The sequence below is a fragment of the Didymosphaeria variabile genome (assembly GCF_027946475.1).
Source record: "Didymosphaeria variabile strain IMI 356815 chromosome Unknown scaffold_2, whole genome shotgun sequence".
NCBI classification, from domain to species: domain Eukaryota; kingdom Fungi; phylum Ascomycota; class Dothideomycetes; order Pleosporales; family Didymosphaeriaceae; genus Didymosphaeria; species Didymosphaeria variabile.
This window is the reverse complement of record NW_026611621.1, coordinates 4,790,495-4,808,302: the sequence shown is the minus strand read 5'-3', so window position 1 is coordinate 4,808,302 and position 17,808 is coordinate 4,790,495. Positions and strand designations below refer to the sequence as shown.

The following is a 17,808-nucleotide window of genomic DNA, read 5'->3' as shown; positions in this document are numbered from 1 at the left end:
CATGGAGGAGAGTGACATAACCCTGAACAAGTAAATAATTATTCTCATTGAATTGGCCGCTTCCACCTGCTGCCAAAGGTGCAGTACGCGCGTGCTTCCTTCTCTATTAACACCAATACCGCACTACCCTAGCTGCTCTTCCACCACTTTGTCCTTCTTTTACAAATCAAAACACGCACACCCATTTCCCCGTATCTAAACCCTACTAAACCCACTCTCCGCGCTCTCCTAAGAACCCTCCAATCCTCTTCCACATCTCCACCGGATTCGAATACATAGGAAAATGCCCACTCTCCTCAATCTCCGCCAATTCCACACCTCCCTCCTCCAGCCTCTCCAAATAACTCAACCCACTATTCTCCCCCCCAAACATAAACATCTTCCTACACCGCAGGTCTAAAAACCACCCTAGTAGAGCCTCCTCATCCGATAACTTCACCATAGTCTCGAAGATAGGACGCACAGCTTCAGCGCGCACGCGTGTCTTCAGTGTACTAGCGTACAACGCATTACCCCGTGAAGGCGAGGCGTAACACCGCTTAGTAAACATATCGAGAAACTCTCCAGGGTCCTGAGAAGGGAAGTCAAAGATCTGCCGCGAGAGAAAGCAGTCTTCAGGCGCGAGGTTCCCCTTGATATTAACGAAGCTAAGCGCCCTCCTGGGATATCTGCGTGCGAGAAGAAGCCCCGTGAGACCACCCATAGAGTGGCCTATCAGGTGGAACTTGTCGATGTCGAAGTGCGAGAGGACTGCTTCTGCGGTTGCGACGAGGAAAGCAATGTCGATCTTAGAATGATCGGAGGATTGTGTATGGCCGCATCCAGGGGCGTCGTAGGCGAGGAAGCCATGGGTTTGAAGGGCAGGCACAATCTGGATGTCTGAGAGATCTTCTTTGCAGGAGCCGAAGCCGTGGAGGAATAGAATTGGTGGGTTTGAGGTGAATTTGTGGATAGTGGAGATGATGAGGTTTGTGTTTGAGACTTGTAGTGGGATGTCTGCGTGTGTGAGCGTCATTATGAACAATATGATAGAACAGGAAAGAGAAAACCTTAGCAAGTATTCTTAAAATCTTAACTAAATACTTTGTTGTAAATTTTATCTTAGTGTAGGTTGATTCAACAGTCATCGGGGGAAAAGCCGAATCGCCGAGTCGTTTGTGAACGCCGATCGGCGAAAAGCTCGTCGGGTGCCACAACCGAAATATCAAAGTCTTCCCAGACGTGTTACGCTGCGATCTGTGGTTTCGCCTCGGTCCCCATAGCGCCCTCCCAACTCTCCGCGCCCTTAAAAAACTGCACTTTCCTCCCCTGATGCCTCCTTTTAAGCCACTCCCTCGTGCTCTCATCCTCCACCTCTCCATCGTTCGCCACACGGCCAACCAATCCACCCTCTATCCTCTTCATCTTGACGTCGTACTCTGGCCGCGAAAAGTAGACCAAGCTGTAACGCACTAGGTTCTCCTGTGTGCCGGGCGGTGCGACAACACGATGCATGTTACTGCGTAGGATCCCGGCGCTGAATTTAACCATTGCGTCGCCCAGGTTGATGATCGCGCAGCCGGGCATGGGTCTTACGTAGACCCAATCTGAAGTGTTCGGGAGGAGAACTTGCAGACCGCCAACGCGATTGAAGAGGATGGTAAGGCTGCCGAAATCAGTGTGTTAGCCGAGAGCAAGAGAGCGCTCGTTCATGGGCTGGGGTGGCGCGCGGATGAACCGAATGTGACAACCAGAGGGAGAGATCAGACGATGAAGGGACCTGAATGCTGAGGGTGGCAATTGAAGGGACGCAGCAAGAGAAGTGAAGAGTGTTGTGAGGACTGCGTTGTTGGCGTAGATGTAGGATGCTAGGTTTGGACGATTGTTGGTGATGAGGGCTGGTGCCGGGAGGGGATCGCTGATGGAGAGGATGTCGTCTTTTGATATCTGAACGCAGTGAGCCTGGTAATGTTATATTGGAAGGATGAAACCATACGTTGTAGATCTCGTTCTTATCTTTTGTGCCTTTGCCGTCGATGACTTCTGCTCCCATTCCCTTGTAGCCAAAATACATACCCTTGGCTGCGAAATCATACTTGGTCTTCTCTTCAAGCGGCAGATCATAGAACTTCTCATTCAGGTCGAACATATCGTCTGAGCCTTTCAAGAGAGCTTCGCCATGGGCACAGTCTCGCATATCAAGGTAAAAGAACCCTAGCGACTTGCTCGCCTCGAATAGTCGCTCTTTCTCTTGTGCATCGTCAGAGTCGAGTTTTCTCAGACTGATGGTCACCAGCGGTGCAGTTGCAACATCGTCCGGGAATGAAGTGAACAGCTCTTCTCTGGTGGGAGCCATGGTGTGTGTCCTCTAGGTGATGGGTTGTCCCTGTCGCCTTCGCTCCTACCCTTTGCACACCATATATCACCCGTCGACCTTTGCGGAGCCCAAATTATCACACCTCCTCATTTTACAGTCACAGTCGTGGAGAAACGCGCCTCCGCGGGCGCTGATATGCGGTGGCGTATGCGCCATTAATACACTCCGCCGCACCTCCATTGGAGGAAATAGCCCGAGGTAAAACAACAACTTGGGGAAATTGCGGGCATCAAAGCGCTCCCCAAGCCCTTGGCTCCATCAAGCTCGAGATGGCGCGTGGGTTTGGGGAATGGTGTTCGACCCTCGTGCGGGGACCCCGCATCTTGGTGAGCGGGAGGTTGGGGGCGGGTGCCGTACCCAGCGTGTTCGTGTCATAGAGCAAAGCACGTGCGAAGGATCATCACATCTGACAGACGTCTGATAAGAGATGGACCCGCAGTTTAACGCTCGATGGAGTGAGCGTTCTTATCTCCACGCCTTGTCGCTTCTTTGAAACATCATGGCCTCGCTGGAAAAGGCCTCCGTCGAAGAAGAGATCGAGAATGTTGCACGCGGCGTGCAGCAGGTCGACGAGAAGACAGCAAGCCATCTGAAGGAGGAGCTACAATCATCGAAGCAAGGCGGATACATCCCAAACACCCCAGAAGAGAAGAAAGTCTCGCGCGCCCTGAACCGAAAATTCGACCTGTGCATCCTACCCTTCTGTGTCCTCATCTACATGTTCAATGGCCTAGATCGAAGCAACCTAGGAAACGCGCAAACCGATGGCTTCACAACGGACTTGCACATGAGTCCTAGCGCAATCAATACCGCGACGAGTCTCTTCTTCTGCACATTCGTCCCGCTGCAGCCATTGAGCGTCATCCTGGGCAAGAAAGTCGGCCAGTCGACCTATCTCGGCATCATCGGGCTAGGCTGGGGCATCCTCACGCTCTCGCACGCGTGGGTTAAGACAGAAGCGCAGCTCATCGCCGTCCGCCTCCTGATCGGTATCTTCGAATCCGGCTTCTATCCCACCTGCGTGTCCTACCTTTCCCTCTTCTACCCCCGCTTCGACCTCGCCTTCCGCATCGCAATCTTCTACGGCGCCTACGCGGTTGCTGGTGCATTCGGCGGATTAATAGCATACGGCTGCTTCCAAATCGATGGCCACCTCCACGGCTGGCAGTACCTCTTCATCGTCGAGGGCGCCGCCACCATCGCCGTCGCGCTCGCAACCCCCTTCTGGCTCGCCAAAAGCCCGGGCGAATCGTGGTTTCTCTCCCCTTCAGAGCGGGCCTTCGCCGACAGACGCATGGTCCTCGACTCCGCGGCAAATCTCGACTCGCGGTTTAAGCTCTCGAAGAAGGACGTCAAAGAAGCGATTGTCGACTGGAAACTCTGGGCCGTGTTACCTTTTAATGTACTAGCTAGCATTGCGCCACAGGGCTTCACCATCTTCATGCCCATCGTGATAAAAGGATTAGGGTACTCCGGACCGACGGCCAATCTGATGACCGTGCCGCCGTATGTGGTGGGCGCCGTGCTACTGCTGCTCTTCGCGCATAGCTCGGATCACTTCCGGGAGAGAACGCTGCACATCCTCGTGGGGATCACGCTTGTACTTATAGGCTTGATCATGGCGTTCAGCTTACCTCTTACCAATCCGTCCGCCCGCTATGGCGGTATCATAGTCCTTCTTTCAGGCACGTTCATCGCGGCGCCTATCACCGTCGCGTGGCTGTCTGGGAACACGCCTGAGCCTGGGAAGCGTGCGATTGTGCTGGGTATCAATGGGTGGGGCAATCTGGGTGGGATTATTGGTTCTGAACTGTTCCTTGCGAAGTACGGACCTAATTACATCTGGCCGCTGAAAGTAACGACTGGCCTTATCGCGGTGGCGTTCGTCGGCTACGCGTGCTATTATTTCGAGTTGAAGGCGTGGAATAAGTATAAAGCGAGGAAGATCGCGGGTATGAGCGCAGAGGAGATCGAAGCGGAGAATACGAACGAGGTGAGGTACGCGGATAAGAAGTGGACGTTTGTGTATGGGGTGTGAGATACCGTTCGTTGGGGAAAGTATACATACTGGAATTTACGATGCCTTCATGAAGTAAACCCGTACGGTTTTCCTGTTGTCGAGAATGTGGACCGGCGTGTAGTCATGATTGGACGGCGGTGCGTTATCACGCCGGCTGCATTGTATAGTGAGCATTAACAACCAGCAGGAATCAAGACTTAACGACCGGCCAGACATACAGTATAAGTCCACCATCTTCTCTCACCCAGCAAGCAACGCCACCCGCGAAGCAGTCCTTCTTCCACCCACCATCGCGCTCCTATCTCTTTCCAGCACCACCGCGTCTCTACTCCCTCGCGCATCCCACTTCCCTCGACTCGCACCACCCCATCGAAGCAGTCGACCGCCTAGAGAGAAATTCGGATCCGATCAATAGCCGAGGGTTTGTATAGGAGTAAGAAGATGGGGGATGCGATAGAGGTTAGTGGAGGTGGAAAGGACGGAGGAGGATGAATCTTCGGTGATACCACGTCTTGAGCATAGTGCTGCACAAGACGCTAGTCGACCTCTTCACACTCGTATGGCTCCTCTCTCACCATAAAACCGCGCCGCTCGTGATACGATATTACATTAATTTACCCAACCCAACCCAGCCGTCTATATGACCATAACATATGAAAAGTTGATGTATGGGGGCAGAAGGCTAAACAGCGTTCCTCCACGCCTCCCACACCCCAGCAATGACACCCCGCCCCTATCACAACGCACGTGTGAAATAAACTGTGACTCCCGCCCCACACGTCGAAGCGGCCCCGAGTCTTCGAGCCCCGCCAGGCGAGCCGTTCCGGCCACCGCGACACGAAAAACCCCACGCCGAGCAAGTACCACAGCCCCTCTGCAGCCCACCACTTCACACCGCACTCATGCCACCCCCGACTCACGCCGTGCACGTACATCCCGTGGAACGTGGGACCGAGGCCGGATAGCGTGGTTAGGACGAAGGCGGCGGTGCGGTGAGGCCGGTACTTCATGCCCTGCAGCGCGGGATGCAGGACGAGTACCGCACTCGTGGCTATCAACACGGTGATCATACTCCAATACAGCCTCTGCTCAAACGGATGATTATAAAAGCCGACATATATCGCTGATATAAAACTCGCGAGGATCAACGTCAAAATGCCTGTGAAGTCCAGCAGGAGGCACGACAGGGAGACGACTTCGGAGTGGTTGCACAGCGTGTGGAAGTTTGCGGAGGCGGAGAAAGTGAAGAGCGCGGTGAGGGGCGTGAGGGCGAGCATGAAGCGGTCCATCCATGGAGCATCCGCATAGATATCTGAAATATTAAGCTGCAGTAGCGGAAGCGCAAGGGCGAGTACCACCGCGGGTATAAGATGCGTGTATATATTCGTCGTTTCGTTGTGCAGACGTCCCAGACTCTGCAGGCTTTTGTGTATGCTGTGGGAGGGGGGTCGGTAGTGCGATGTTATGAAGGGGGAGGCTTCGGCGCGGTACCAGTCTGGGAGCTCGTTGTAGGTGAGCAGGCGCTGGGGTGTGGCATCTGCATCTTGGTCGGTGGGCTTGGTGGAGGATTTGCGCCCCTTGGAGGGTTTGCGGAAGAGGAGGAGGGGCAGGCGGAGGGCGATGGCTAAGGATGCCATGGTGTGGTTGCTTCCCGCGTGTATCCAGTATCCAGTATCCAGTATCCAGAATCCGGGGTCGGCGTCGCACAAGCCTGCGCAGGCCCTGAAAGGGTCGCAAAGTCGAAAGAAACGGGATAGCAAAAGGGTCTGGGGTTCTACCGCAGCTAAAATGAGAGTAATGAGGGTGAAGACCGACCCCTCAATGGCGGATCAAAATTTTCGCGAGGGGCAGACGTCCTGCGATGGCGTTGGGCGGCGCAACCCTTCTCGGTTGGTGGGAACAAAGTCGCGGCATGCAGAAGCTCGGCGCGCTCGGCATGACGAGTGCCCACTCGCTTGCGGCCGCTAGTCTACAAGCGGGCAGGCGCCCCAGAGAACGCAGGGGAAGCGTGGGGCTCTGAGCGGGCTGTGGAACGGCAATTGGAGATGTGCATGCAAGAAAGGGATGTGAACAGCATAGATCAACGCGTACGCTGCCATAATTATTATACATTAATCTACATGTTACGCTCATGCATCGTAAATCGTCATAACGTCAGTCGAGTTTTTGTACTCCGGTTGACACTTCTCTGTGAAGCTGCCGAACTCTTCTCCTCTGCTGCTGATGAAGTCCTGGAACGTCGCCTTGGAGCAGCTCACGCCTGGGCCGTCGTCGCAGTTGGGAAGCTGCTGCGGGCTCTGGTTCACCAGCACCCGGAAGTAGTCTCCAGCGTCGTAGCCGTAGCTGTCGCAGGACATCTTCTCGACGGCGATGTTGGTCAAGAAGGGCAGAATGGCCGACGACTTCCACACGCGGCCGTAGTTCTGCGTAGTCAATGGCATCGTCGCATTCGGGTTGTTGGTGCCAGAGTACATCGAGTTGTTGAACAGGCCCAGCGCAACGATAACGGTGGGCGGCAATTCGCGGTGCGTGAAGGAGACGTAGATGTCTTGGTCTGTCTTGTCCTCGAGCAAGAGGCCTGCGGATGCATTGACCCATGGGAAGCCAAGCACGCCCGAGATCGGGTTGGCGTATCCGGCATTGTAGAAGTACTGGATGTCGTTCATGTATTCGAAGTCCAACCAGTCGTTGGCGGTGAACAGGTCGAGGCTGCAGAACTGCGAGGAGCCGCGGATGACGGTCTCGTAACCGCACAGCTCCTGCATGCCGACAATGTCATCGGCGGTGAAGTTCAGGCCCGGTGCGAGGTTCTTGAAGCGCTCGATGATGGGCTTGGTGTATTTCTCCTTGTATTTCTGGAAAGGTCAGCGGGGAATATGGACAGCGTGTCTATCAACTCACAGATGACTGGTCGCTTCCGTACGACGAGCTGTACTTGGGGCAGCCCTTGTATGGGGTCAATGAGTCGGCACCCTCAGCTTCGGTCTCTGGCACAGACACGCGCTCGGTCTCGTTGCTCCTGGACAAGCCATCGATGAAGGAGCTCGCGCTGAGCTCGGTCCGCTCCGCCGTCGAGGTCCACACCTTGTTCGACCTCTTGAGCGAAGGGTACCGCAGGCTCACGTCCACACCCAACTTGTACGACTCCAGCTGCCCAATCTTGGTCAAGTCTTCGAGCTCCTCATCGGAGATGGGTGTCTGCCAAGTGGAGAGGAAGGACAGCGGTCCCGCCTTGCTCCAGTCCACGCTCGCATTTTCCAGCTTGTCGGTGAACGGCTCGATGTACTCCTCATAGTCGAAGTCATTGGCGTAGATGGCAGCATGCCTTACGAGGTATGTGGCGCGGGTGACATTGCAACCCTGCGGCGCCTTCGGGTCGAGCGGCGGGTCCTCGGGCTCAAAGTACGGTGCAATGCCCGCGAGATGCTCCAGGGGATCGAAGGAGTAGGCTGCAACGGCAGCGTTAGCGACAGACAGCGACAGAGCGAGAGTGGAGCGCATTGTGAAAGCGAGCCTGTGTATAGCGGCGTACCTCGCACCAATTCCCGAGCGCGAAGCTATATAAGCTGGTAGCTCGGCTCAACCATCAATTGATGTCATTGTCAAATTAGCATCACGCCCGGTCCTTCACACAGCGCACAGATCGAACCGGGAAGCAACCGCGCCGCATGCGGTTCTGCGTGCAGAACATGGGAATTGTGGAAGCGATGACGATGATGATGGGTGTTCCTGCGCCAAAACAAGGCAGGGCACAAGCTTTGTGGCAGCGGCTAAACGGAACTTGGCATGGATCATCAAAGGAGCGCAAACTCTCCTCGACCACATCCTATCATCATCTCCCAGCGCGTCCTGGTCGGTCCCAATCCAGGTCGCCTCCATGGACACGCGTCGGAGGGCGAGCGGCCAGGCAACGTTCCCGCCAGGAACAGCTAGGATCCGGGGTACTTGCATCCTTTTGTACACCGTTTTGGTGTGCCGGTTAGCCGCTTAACCACGATATTCACAGTATGCCAGATCCATATGCCTTTGTGCTTCACAAGCATGTGTGTTTCAGCCAAGCTCGATAATATTCCTTCTATGGAATTGCGAACTTGTGCATTTCTGTGAAGCTCGAAGCACAGACTTATGCTCAGCATGTCACGTGAATCGAAGCGAACCTTGAAACCTTGGGACGCTCACACCTCAGAGTATCCAACTTTTTCATCAACAATCTGATCATACAGGCGACAAGTCATGGCATCTCCCAAAACGCCTGCCTACTCCGTCGGGCGTACACAGTGCGTGAAGTAGTGTCGAATCTCATAGCTCCCCCCAGAGACCAGTGCCTCGACCTCACGCATCTCACAGCACGCGGAACGACAGTACCGTTTCGCATAAGCTTCGTGTTGCATTCCGCTACTGTCGACTTCGAGTATTCGTGAAAATGCTGTTCGTGATACGAAAGCCGGCGTATGTACAGCACTGAGGAACGCGTGTCTTTGTGTTCTGTTGGGAAACTACACCTATGGTAGGTGGGTATGCCCAGGAAAATGCGATCCCTAAGATTCTAGGAGGTGCGGAGGGAGCTGAGTTTAAGTGTATGTTCATAAACAACAATTTTCACTGCAATCTTTAGCCCTGACGAGCGGTCAAGCCAAGCTTCCGGTGAGTGCAGGCAACAGCACAGCCTACATGAGTACGTCCAATCATAATCGTTGTAGCTGACCCTTTAAAGAGCCTTAGGCACAATGTCTAAGAATATCTACCCCCATGGCACTGCAATCTTTAGCCCCGACGAGCAGTCAAGCTAAGCTTCCAGTGAGTGTAGGCAGCAGCACAGCCTACATAAGCATGCTCAATCACAATCATTGTGACCTTTCGTTGCAAAGAGCTCTCAGGCACGAAGTTTGAGTGTTTGTGTACCCCCCACGACACTGCACTGCACTCTTTAGCCCCAACTAGCAGTCAAACCAGGCAACAACACAGCCTACCTAAGAATGCTCAGTCATGATCATTATGGCAACTCTTGTGCAGAGCCTCAGGTAGAAAGTCTCGATACTTAAAACGAACCAGGTCACAATGCAATCTTTAGCCCCGACGAGCAGTCAAGCCAAGGAACCGGTGAGTATCCCCAACCATCTAATTGGTAGAATCTGTATGACTGTCCCTAATTCGTTTATTGCCTGTGAAAGATCGCTGGCCTATAGAAATCTTAGCCCTCGACGAGCAGTCCTGCCAAGCTTCCGGTGAGTGCAGGCAACAGTACAGGCTGCATAGCATGCCCAATCAAGGTTGATTCCCAGTAAAATCTGCCTTGCGAGACACCACAACACTGCAATCTTTAACCCCAACAGGCAGTCGAGCCAAGCTTCCGGTGAGTATAGGCGACAGCTCGACCAATGAGACCAGTAGTAGCATAGCCAATCTGAAGTCAGAGCCATTGAATTCGGGCTCTCATAGTTGGAAACGTAGAAATGATGCGCAGCACTGCAATCCTTTAGCCCCGACGAGCAGTAAAGCCAAGCTCCCGGTGAGCAGTGTCCTGGATGTTTGGTTCTCATCATACTCGAAGACTACATTTTCTAGCACCAAGAAGAAATTTGCGCACACACAAACGTCATCACAAACGGATGTAGGAATTCTGTAAGCTTGATCGCTTTCCTGCTAAGATACTTAACATGGTAGTCTTCTTACGGTCTGGGAGGCAAGATCAAGTAAACTGGCCATACCCTGTTGTTACACCACCAGCGAACCACAGCTGCCTAGGACCTTGTAATACGTATACTGACTTGCTCGAACCGTTTATCATACTTGCTCACGAATACAAACAATATTCATGAATTCTTATATCCCGATGATCACCTTGAAGTAAGGTCCTTACAAATTCCGGTAGAGCAGGTGACCTTTACGAATCAGTCTAACCTTGGTTCTAGTTGCTTCGAAGTATAAACCTTGATAGATATTTCCTATATAAAGTCTGTTCTGGAGTAAATGATTTCGTGAGCTCCAACTTGTCGAATAGAGAAACTCTCATCACGCACACGAGATTTCTACGAGATGGCCAGAGGCGTAGAGTGCGGGGGACTCTTTCTTTATAAACGCAGCGTATGACGTATCGTTTACACTTCCAGTTTTAGGGCGGACGAGCAGTCAAGTCACGCCAAGCTTCCGGTGAGTGCAGATACCAGCAAAGTCAACAAAGCCTGCATAAGTATGTCCAATTAGAGCCCGGGAGTCATCAAGCTCGTGCATGCACTGCCCCAGACCACCCTGTCAGGAACGACACTGCAATCTCTAGCCCCGACGAGCAGTCCCGCCAAGCTTCCGGTGAGTGTAGGCAACAAACATTGAAGCCTACATGAGCTTCGCAATCAAAAATCACTGTAGCCTATATTTGTAGAGAGGCTCAGGCAGGGAGTCCGGACATATTCGAATCAAGATCGCACTACAATCTCCAACCCTGGCAAGCACTGGAGGAGGACATAGTGATCATAGCTATGAACCTTCTTCACGTTCTATCATTGCAAATCCCTGTTAAGGAGCAGTCGGCGTCCATACGTGTCAGCTCGCGTTAATGGGTCTTTGAATGCCTTTGCTGTTTTCTAAAAGACAACAACCTCAAATGTTTCGTAAACTTTCAACTGGTATCCTTGAGTATGGAGAATGAGTGTAGCCTTTCGTCGGTACTGACGATCCCCGGATACTCGAAGACTGTGTTAAAATCGCGGACACGCTCAACGTTTTCGACGCTCAGCGTTCGCTGTTGTTGGGAAAGCAAATTTGTTCTTGGGGCTTCTTGACAGTCTTGGAAATTAGTTTAATTGTGTGTTTGAGGTTGCAGTCCCTACGAATCTTGAGCGCTCGGCTCCTATGTCACTGAACGTCATGGAAATTGATAAGCGTCCGTACTTTTCGAGCTTCTTAAGGAAGCCTTGAAGTCTGTGCCTAATGGAGGTGAGATGTGAATTGGTGCCGAAGCGATGATCTTTGAAACCAAAATCGTGTCGAAAAAGCCGCTCCCACACCCCAGGGGTCCATATCGTGCTCAGTTCTGCATGTAAAGAATCTGACATCTGAAGGCAGAGAGGATTTTATAGATGTCGAAAGTCTTTAAGTGCAACCAAGCGCTTATTATTTATTTTGTAATGAGATTGGAGGAAGCATTAGCAGGACATCAAGCCCACTTTTCACTGCAACTTTAGCGTAGGCGAGGGGTTCAGCCAAGCTTTCGGTGAGGGAACATATCCAGGATGGTATGTCATGGTGCAGTGATTCAGCATAGCTATTGGACGAGAGAGGGAGCTAGGAGCGGAACGAAGATGCAGGTGACACTGCATTCTTTAGCCCCAACGAGCGGTCAATTCAAGCTTCCGGTGAGTTCGGTCAACAGTCGAACCAGTGGAGTCCGCAGTAATATGCCCGGAAAGAAAATGCGGAGCGTCCATTAGAACGTACGGCGCTCGGACTCAGCCTTTTACGAAAGCATCTGAAGTTTTCGGTCAAGCGAAAGAAACAAAGCCACAATTCTTTGCGTTATTTAGCGGTTTAGCTACGGAACCGGTGAGTGTGAAAAAAAGAAAGAATGATTGGTATGATTTGGAAAGACATGAACAACTCGTGACCCATTCGCAAAGTCACCTCATAGCACAGGGTAGATTCTGGTAGAACGGTGATTTCGTAGGACATGGTGTTTCGCAAAACATGTTCACCTTCTTATGAGGCTCTGCAGGAAACACTGCAATATTCAGCACCGACGAGCAGTTTTCAATGCATTCTTTAGCGCGAACGAATATCTCAGCCAAGATCCGACTAGAAGCAATGAAGGGTCAAGCTGCCGAACCATGCTTGTCTAGATTGCATCAAGCGAACCGGAAGCGATGGGTAGTCAAGGGGTAGCTCAGCTTAGTGCATGGATATCAGCATTGGACAGTAGCCTACTGATCTTTGCCACACTTCGTTCAAAGGTGTATTAAAACAGGCAGCCGACACTGCAATCTTTAGCCCCGACGAGCAGTCATGCCAAGCACCCGGCCAGAACATACATTATTGCACCTGGCTGCGTAGACAAGAGTAGATCCGTTCCAGCGCACGACGCATGAGCGCAAATGGAATCCAGTCATCGAGACTGTTCGGAGGTTACACTGCGTCATCAATGAGCAGCCTGGTATTTATGGCTAAACCTCCAGCGGGGAGATAAGAGGTGCCCAATAGTGCGCAACATCTTATGCCATTTGGAGCGAGTCTAGAAATCGTGCGATGCCGGTGCAAAGCCCTGCAATACCAGTACTCCAGACAGTGGTTTCAAAACTGTCGGCAGTTTTACATGACACTTGGTTTTTAGCGTTAGATTTATCAAACTAGAAAGCCCTTATACTATAGGAACTTAGACGAGTAGTACTTTTCCATTCACTCACTATTAGCTGGAGCCTTCTACGAACTCATATATATTCGATAATGAGCTGATCAGAGTAGCCTTGCTTGTTTGAAAATTCGCTACCGTGAGACCTTCGGCAGCTAAGCCAATGGTTCGAAATCGGATAGTCTGTCTGTTCTCCGAATTCGCGCTTACCAAGATTCATTGCCTAGCTTCAATTTGGAGTATCTTCCATCATTGGTCAGATAGTTTGAACAGACACGCGCATAGGTAGTCGATCTGAGAACTCTCTCAAAATATTCATGTTGCTTTTAGGGGCTGTCCAATCTCTCAACAGAGACTTCGATCAAGCGTCGAGCTGAACGTTCAAGTTGGGTATCTTCATGTGGATTCGAACACGACGATGGTGTTGTTGTATTCTCACTTCCTGACAATTAGGAAGCGTGACTACGGAAACGAACGAGGATCGGCTCTCTTGGATGAAGGCTGATGTCTTAGGCCCTTAAAAAGATATAAAAAGTAGGAGATTTCTCGAATCATCTAGTGTTAAATCAAAAGTGATGTCAATCCCTTGTGGGATGGTCTCGAACTGAGTAGCAAGGGAAAGTAGACCTCCATCACCATGCCTACTCTCAAGAACGCCCACTGGATCTATTCCGATCGAGCTTGGCAGACACGTCACTATTCTCGCTCTGGTCCTGTGGTGAGGTCATCCCGTTGATTAACTGTACCTTCCGGCGCATAAGCAAAGGTGCCGTCCTCATGGGGCCACAAGACGTATCGTGCTGATGGCATAATTGGCCGGCTCGGCAGCGTAGTAGAGACATGGGCTTCTATCTGGCAACGATCTCGCCGCACCACGATCGCACTGCAATCACAAGCATCGACGTTTCAGAGAAACACAATGATTACATCTTTTCATTCCGGACTATCTAGCCTCAACATTTGTTCGAAGATGAGGAAAACCTATAAGAGGATAAAAAACCTCATCGAGACGTAGATATCGCTGCTAACCCGGTGTTCCTGAAAAATTAGCATTAAAGTACCAAGTTAATCTCAATGCTGATAAGAAGGACGTACTGCAACGATGCCTAAGCGGCGCAAACACATGTCGATGCGCACGTGGTTCCACCCTGGCAGAATAGAACGGGCCCATCGCAATCACAGTAGGTCTGCTCGCAAATGTTGGTGTCGCTCAAGCCGGCCTGGCAAACCACATGTGTTCCGTAGGCAGTCCACATCATGGTGGAGAGAAGTGCGCCGATTGCAAGCTTGAACTGCATTTTGTCGGTGGAGGAATTGATTAAGAGGATCGGATGGAAGTTGATGTGGTCGTGAGGAAGGGATGTTTCTTGGATTGGTGAGGAGAAGAGAAAGGTGAAGGACTGTTCAGGTTTTATACATCGAAGCTCTTTCAGGCCTCCCACAACTTGCCTCTAGCTGTCTCTCTCCTACCGTATACCGTGGGGTCTTCGTAGTGGAGAGTCATCAATCCTTTGCATGGTCCCTTGTCGGATGCAGTGCAGGTGGAGTTGAAAATCCCTCAATTGAATCTCAGGCATCGAGTAATGAGCGTAAGCACACGTCATTGTCTTCTAAATCATGTATGTCTTGCGCGTACATCTAGCTGAAAGAAGTATGTGTAACAACATTGTTTGGGAAGGATCTGAGTGAGGGACTGAGTTCCGTCTCACCCGCCCCCTTCAACATGCCGATTGCAATAGAATATTTAGTATTCGCTTGAACGGGTGTTAATATACACACTAGTCTTATCGAAGTTCATATAGCGAGTGTCTCTTTCCACATCCTTGTGCACGTGTTGTCACGCAACACATTGGTACAATTCAACAGAACTGAAGACTCGGGAAGGGGCCATAATAGCTAAGTAAAGCTTACCCACAGTCTTGGGACGATTGAGGATCTGGGATCCCGGCATCGTCCATATGGAGCAGTGTGCCATGCGGGGGCCAAAGAATAACGACACTCGACCTCGCACTACGATCCATATGCAGCGAACGAGGCAAGTGAGGCAAATTGAACATGCGGGACCGATCCCTGGCCAGGCAATTTTCTCTCATTTTAGAAAATGTAGCAGGTTTAAGTGGTCGAACTAGGAAGCAAGGACTTACGCAACGAGGGATCCTTACAGAGCTGTGAGATCCACAATGAACCCCCTCGTCACCGCACGCGTTTGGCCCCCGCGTAATTGCCGCTCTGTCAACTCTGGTATCACGGCAGAAGTGAAACCTCATCGGGCATCGCGAGCTCTCCAGGTTCCGGAGCGCTCGGATCTTGAGATCCTGTCGAGGTAACTATAAGCCGCCGATCAGGGTCGGAAAAGTCTAAAGCTCTTCTTTGGCGCTTTTTAGGTTCCTAACACTGTGAAATAATCTGTGATTGTACTTCTGCAAAGCTTGTAGCTGGTCCTCGTACGCATGGAACTGACATCGAGCAGTTGGATTCACTAAGGGGACCTGATGAGAATCTTGATAATAGTTTCCGGCCAATGCACTATTCCCGGTCGATTGACTGACTACTGCGCCATGTCAAAGGACTGAGGTGACACGAGGCAATAGCTTCGGTCTGTCATCGGAGCCAGATGTGATCGTAAGCCAATCACGAACAAATTCGTTTTGATTGAACATGTTGGATGTGTACCTGGCTACCATTCAGAAGTTAGCTAGAACTCGACTACTTGAGAATGTCCAATCGCGACAATGAAGACTGCGACATGATGCCGGCCTCCGCACATAGTCAATGCTTAATTCGTACGACTCCCATAAAGCCTCGTGCCTGCATCAAAGCTAACCTAGAAATGGGGCTTCGGACGAGCTGAGTTCACAGATGCTAATTGTCCTTAGCAGGCCTATGCAGGTCAGCGTTTCCGGTCCGAATTCATGCACCCGCTGGCACCGAGTTCAGGCGGGGAACCATGTAAGACATCCAGACATCTGTCATACAGGTTAGTAGGTTACGCGGCCAGGTAAAAATGCCCAGCAATAGGAAAGCTTATGTTAACCTTATTTGAGTCCGAATGTCAGCTTGGGTAACGGTAACGTCAGCTTGTGTAACCAGGGGGTCAGCTTGTGTAACAGGGATGCGCACCAATCGCATCGAGTTGTCTTACGGTACGCATTGTTTGATCTGGGTTAATGTACGCGCATCTTAGAAGGGACCGGAATTGCTCGTCTCATGTTGCTGCCGGCGCCTGCGTCGCTGTGCTTGAGTCTTTCACCTTTTTCCTCCTCTGAAAACCGTGCGCACTCATTGAGGATACTCACACAATTCATGAAACGAGTTCGTTCGTGTCCAAAGCGTCAAGGTTGTTTCCTTTTTCGTTGATGAGTGTAGGTAAAATGCGCCTGGGATGGATCGTCGCTTCCTGTTAAGCTTGAGACACAGGAGGTCATGATGAGGAAGATTACATTCGAGTTCTCAGATAGGCACGAGGACGATTCTTAAGATTGATCCTTGGACGACATTCTGATTTTCATGCTCTAATTTGACATGATAAGCCGATAAAAGGATAACTAAAGTAATAGGTAGGTATTTCCCACCTATGATAATCAAAGCGTAAATTAAAACTTGAATAGGGCGTGGCACGCATAACCTATACGTAAGAAGCATAGAAGTAAACTTCCTGGGAGAAAATATGCATGATAAGATGCGACAGAACCAAGCTTGATCGACATGAGCAGTCTTGATATTCCAGCTTCTTACAAAGCCATCGCAAGGGCCAAACCTCCGACCATCGCCGCAAACCCTGCACGCTGAGATACGGCAGCTCCCGTGAAGTCCGGTCCCATCGTCGACGTAGCCGAAGCCGAAGGGCTCATTCCAGTTGAGCTCGGCATCGTTCCATTCATCATGCCACTCGCCGACATGGGCTCCATCGCCGTTCCATTGTTCGGGTACGCAGCGCACGTGGCCATAGGGTCAAGCGGGCACTTCTCGTTCTGGCAGATGCTGTTGAGCGTAGCCCCTTGCTCTGGAATGACGGTCGTAGGCGGGCTGCACCTGTATCCGAACAGCTTCTGTAGCGCCATCGCGACGGCAGTGACATCATCTTCCGTAACACCGAACGAGGTGGCTGCCATGCCGACCTGTTGAACGAAGTATCCGAATTCGGAGGGATCGAGGTTCATGAAGGCGTGTGCGGAAGCCATGTCATGTCCAGCGTAAGCTGGGAAGCCCATGGAGCCGTACTCGGAGCAGCCGAGCAACTTGCCGAAGAACTGGTAGAGGTGCGTAAGGAGGAAGCTGCACTATGGTTAGTAAGGCGTGGTGAAGGGTGGGAAAAGCTAAGTCGACTTACTATTGGTTCGAAGTCTCGTTGTTGGCAGGCTTGTTCTCCATCAACGGAGCGGCACCACCGCCGTCAAGGAAGTTGATGGAAACTCCTTTGGAGCCACCGCGGTTGCTCGACATCAGGGTACCGTCGAAGTATGGCAGGAGGTTGACCTCTTCGCCTTCGTAGGTGCCCTTGGCCAGAATGCCTGCGACAGCGTTCTTGTTGGGTTGAGTGTAGTTTCCAATGACAACAGTGTTGACAAGCAGTGTCAGCAAGGTGTACTGGTTTGTGGCATTGTTGTCCATGAGAAGTGCTGTTGTGTATTTATCGCACACTGACATGTTTTGGGCTGCTGCAGAGGTAATGGCGCAGCCCAAAAGGGCAAGAGATGTGAAGGAACGCATGATCGTAAAGAATGAATTACAATAAAGGACTGCAGAGGAGGTTACGCTCGAGGCTTTCGCGGAGGAATGGCAGCCTTTTGAAGCTCGAGTTTATTATACTCCCTCAACTCATTAGCGCTGATAGGTAATTCCGTGGCTGACATTGGTCCCGTACGAACGTCTCATTATTCCTCAAAGCATGCCTGGTCTACCCACAGTATGGCCGAATCTGATTAACCCAACCGTCTGCTTGTCTGGAAACGGAAACCATCGTGAATGTCACCGGGATGGTTCATCTCCGAAGCTCTCTGCTACCAATCAGAATCAACTTAATCGTCATGAATCTTAAGCCTTCTGAAAGGAGATTCGCGCCCCGTTTGGCGGTAGGCTGTGCCACTGAAAGGA

General features: G+C 51.5%; 6 protein-coding genes across 6 annotated transcripts; 1 reads left to right on the top strand and 5 right to left on the bottom strand.

Annotated features, from left to right (window-relative positions):
- Positions 1–205: 205 nt before the first annotated feature.
- Positions 206–1,015, bottom strand: N0V89_003295 (uncharacterized protein; the record flags this gene model as incomplete). Its single annotated transcript, XM_056212097.1, has 1 exon — positions 206–1,015. One exon carries the CDS (start codon positions 1,013–1,015, stop codon positions 206–208), a length of 810 nt encoding a protein of 269 aa, XP_056075570.1.
- Positions 1,016–1,224: 209 nt separating this feature from the next.
- Positions 1,225–2,335, bottom strand: N0V89_003294 (uncharacterized protein; the record flags this gene model as incomplete). Its single annotated transcript, XM_056212096.1, has 3 exons — positions 1,225–1,645; positions 1,760–1,926; positions 1,976–2,335. 3 exons carry the CDS (start codon positions 2,333–2,335, stop codon positions 1,225–1,227), a joined length of 948 nt encoding a protein of 315 aa, XP_056075569.1.
- A 520-nt stretch (positions 2,336–2,855) lies between these two features.
- Positions 2,856–4,394, top strand: N0V89_003293 (uncharacterized protein; the record flags this gene model as incomplete). Its single annotated transcript, XM_056212095.1, has 1 exon — positions 2,856–4,394. The coding sequence occupies one exon, from the start codon at positions 2,856–2,858 to the stop codon at positions 4,392–4,394; it is 1,539 nt and encodes a 512-aa protein (XP_056075568.1).
- A 36-nt stretch (positions 4,395–4,430) lies between these two features.
- N0V89_003292 (uncharacterized protein) lies at positions 4,431–6,013 on the bottom strand (the record flags this gene model as incomplete). The annotated part of the gene is made up of 2 exons (XM_056212094.1): positions 4,431–4,530; positions 5,124–6,013. 2 exons carry the CDS (start codon positions 6,011–6,013, stop codon positions 4,431–4,433), a joined length of 990 nt encoding a protein of 329 aa, XP_056075567.1.
- A 492-nt stretch (positions 6,014–6,505) lies between these two features.
- N0V89_003291 (uncharacterized protein) lies at positions 6,506–7,877 on the bottom strand (the record flags this gene model as incomplete). The annotated part of the gene is made up of 2 exons (XM_056212093.1): positions 6,506–7,231; positions 7,278–7,877. 2 exons carry the CDS (start codon positions 7,875–7,877, stop codon positions 6,506–6,508), a joined length of 1,326 nt encoding a protein of 441 aa, XP_056075566.1.
- An 8,568-nt stretch (positions 7,878–16,445) lies between these two features.
- N0V89_003290 (uncharacterized protein) lies at positions 16,446–17,361 on the bottom strand (the record flags this gene model as incomplete). The annotated part of the gene is made up of 2 exons (XM_056212092.1): positions 16,446–16,989; positions 17,045–17,361. The coding sequence occupies 2 exons, from the start codon at positions 17,359–17,361 to the stop codon at positions 16,446–16,448; spliced, it is 861 nt and encodes a 286-aa protein (XP_056075565.1).
- Positions 17,362–17,808: the final 447 nt, after the last annotated feature.